Source organism: Berghia stephanieae, chromosome 14 (assembly GCF_034508935.2).
Source record: "Berghia stephanieae isolate SIO BIC M18660-M18661 chromosome 14, UCSD_Bste_1.3, whole genome shotgun sequence".
NCBI classification, from domain to species: Eukaryota; Metazoa; Mollusca; class Gastropoda; order Nudibranchia; family Aeolidiidae; genus Berghia; species Berghia stephanieae.
This window is the reverse complement of record NC_088373.1, coordinates 2,354,395-2,356,894: the sequence shown is the minus strand read 5'-3', so window position 1 is coordinate 2,356,894 and position 2,500 is coordinate 2,354,395. Positions and strand designations below refer to the sequence as shown.

General features: G+C 29.1%; 1 protein-coding gene across 4 annotated transcripts in view; it reads left to right on the top strand.

The window, feature by feature from the left end:
• LOC144959708 (mast/stem cell growth factor receptor kita-like) overlaps positions 1 to 2,500 on the top strand; it is a 118,763-nt gene that overhangs the window by 98,687 nt on the left and 17,576 nt on the right. For 2 of the 4 annotated variants that reach the window (XM_078892385.1, XM_078892386.1), the window contains exon 10: positions 2,167 to 2,202. The exons of the other annotated variants lie outside the window; for them this stretch is intronic. In XM_078892385.1, coding sequence (XP_078748511.1) covers positions 2,167 to 2,202 — 36 coding nt within the window. The remainder of the gene's footprint in view (positions 1 to 2,166; positions 2,203 to 2,500) is intronic. 4 annotated transcript variants of the gene reach the window in all.

Genomic DNA, 2,500 nt, shown 5'->3' with positions numbered 1-2,500 from the left:
GGTGAATGACTTGCTCAAGGCCACACGGCGCAACGGCGAGTGGTCGAACTCGGTACCTTTCGGAGGACACGAAGCAAAGACCGTACCGCTGAGCCACGCCTGACCCCCCCCCCCCCCCTTCCGTATCTTCGCACGAGTTTTCTTTTTTTCATTTGATGCTGTTTTTTAAAATTTCCATTTTCACCTTCTAGTCTTAACTCACTCAATCCTAGAGATTTTTGCTACTTTTCAAAATTGGAAAAAAATATTATATTAAAAATTAGCATGTACATGGATAGTTTTATTCAACTTTCATGTAAAAACTATAAAACATTCGCTTTGATACTACGTCTATAATTTGTCCTAGAAAAATGTAATAAATAGGCATGGCTTAAAAGTAACCCCGGGTAAACTACGGATATAGTCGGTGTTAGGGTTGAGTGAGTTAATACTTGTTTCAAGTCTTTTTTTAACATTAATATTTTGATCACATCACCGTTCTCACATTTCTAATTTTTTCTATTTGGCCAGTCACGTTGCTTTGTGTTTTTGTTTGTTTGTTTGTTTGTTTTTTTTTTGTTTTTTTTTTTACAAGATGAAATAGATATAAATGTTTTATTTCAATCTCAAAATTTGCACTATTTTGTTTGTTTGTTTGTTTGTTTGTTTGTTTGTTTGTTTGTTTGTTACTTTGGGTGTGTTCGATTCTTTAACATCGACATCATGATTGTTATGCTTTCGACGTGACATCATCATCATTTGTGACCATTCGCCTCAAAACGGTAACAAGTCGGGCCGGTTAAGATGTTGAAAATTGAATTTATAGCCAGAAATATCAGACTTGTGTTGAGTTTGTATGTTTTATTGAGGAGAATGGATACCATATTCTAGGGTGCTAATGCCAACACTTTATATTTTACACCAGTTTAATATTTAATTCGGCTGTTTAGAATATAGTTCGTTCCAACATAATACCGTTTTGAGACGATGGGTCACATTTTTATAATGAGATGTGATATCGATTCCCAGCAATCAATTTTTATTATTTTCTTCTTATTTTAAACATCTACCTAAATGTTATTTGTCTCTCATTCGCTTGAAATGTCTTGTTATTATTATTATTTATTTTTTTTACATTAGAGAAAAATGATTACTTCCTTAGATAGAACGAATTGATGTATGGGTTGAACTCATCTACTTATAAATGTAATAATAAAAATAATGATGATGATGATGATGATGATGATGATGATGATGATGATGATGATGATGATGATGATAATAATATAATAATAATAATAATAATAATAATAATAATAATAATGATAATGATAATGATAATAATAATAATAATAATAATAATAATAATGATAATAATAATAATAATAATAATAATAATAATAATAATAATAATAATAATAATAATAATAATAATGTACTTTATTCATCCAAAAAGGAAATTTTTGTACAGACGTATAAAATGCCGACAATGATACATACATAAACATAATATACGTAAATAAATGTGGATGAATGAAACACTTCAGACGAACAAGATAATCTGATTCCTCTGTAGTGTTCCATTCATCCTGTTTTGTTGATAAAGGGCAAATGTTTGCGTATATTAAATTGAAGCTTACATTCAATTTCACATTGTTATTTATTTGATTTATTTCTTCGAGCTTCTAGCAGCACTATTTTCATTAATTGTATTCTAATAATACAAGCAATGACGTGTTATTATGGCTTTATCGTGTTGCAATCAGTGTCTTCCCTTTACGAGAAATGCATTTATTTATTTATTCACTTATTTATTTGTTTATTTATTTATGTATTCGTTTATTTATCCATTTATTTGTTTATGTATTTAATCATTTATGTTTATTTATTATTTATTCATTTATGTTTATTTATTTATCTATTGATTTGTTTATGTACTTATTCATTTATATTTATTTATTTATTTATTATATATTCATTTATGTTTATTCATTAATTTATTATTTATTCATTTATTTTTATTTATTTATTCATGTATTTATGTCACGCAATTTGATTTTTATGCCTATTATTCACACGACTTTTAACTTTTATTAAAGTTTTAATTTTAAATGTTCTTCGTTTCTTCCCTCCCCCCCCCCCCCTTTTTCCATCCGATCCATGTTTTTGTTTTTATTATTATTACAGACTACCCTGCTCACCCCAGATCTCGCACGTCTATATGTAAGTTTGTGTTTACACCAAAGTATACTCATTTGCAGGTCTGATAACCCACGTTTTTAATGGACTCGTTGTAATAAAAAAATAAAATGCTCGCTCTTAATCTCGAACCAACTGAAAATAGTGTCCATTGCAACAGTGTTATATAAAACAAGCCAATAGGCCCATACTCGATTATCAGACCTTCCTAATGATGTGTGCACACCTAGGATTACACCATACCCACCATATTTTTTAAAAAATAAATGGTAGAGCAAGAAATATGTGACCCACTAGCTCAAAAGGGTACTAGATATATCGG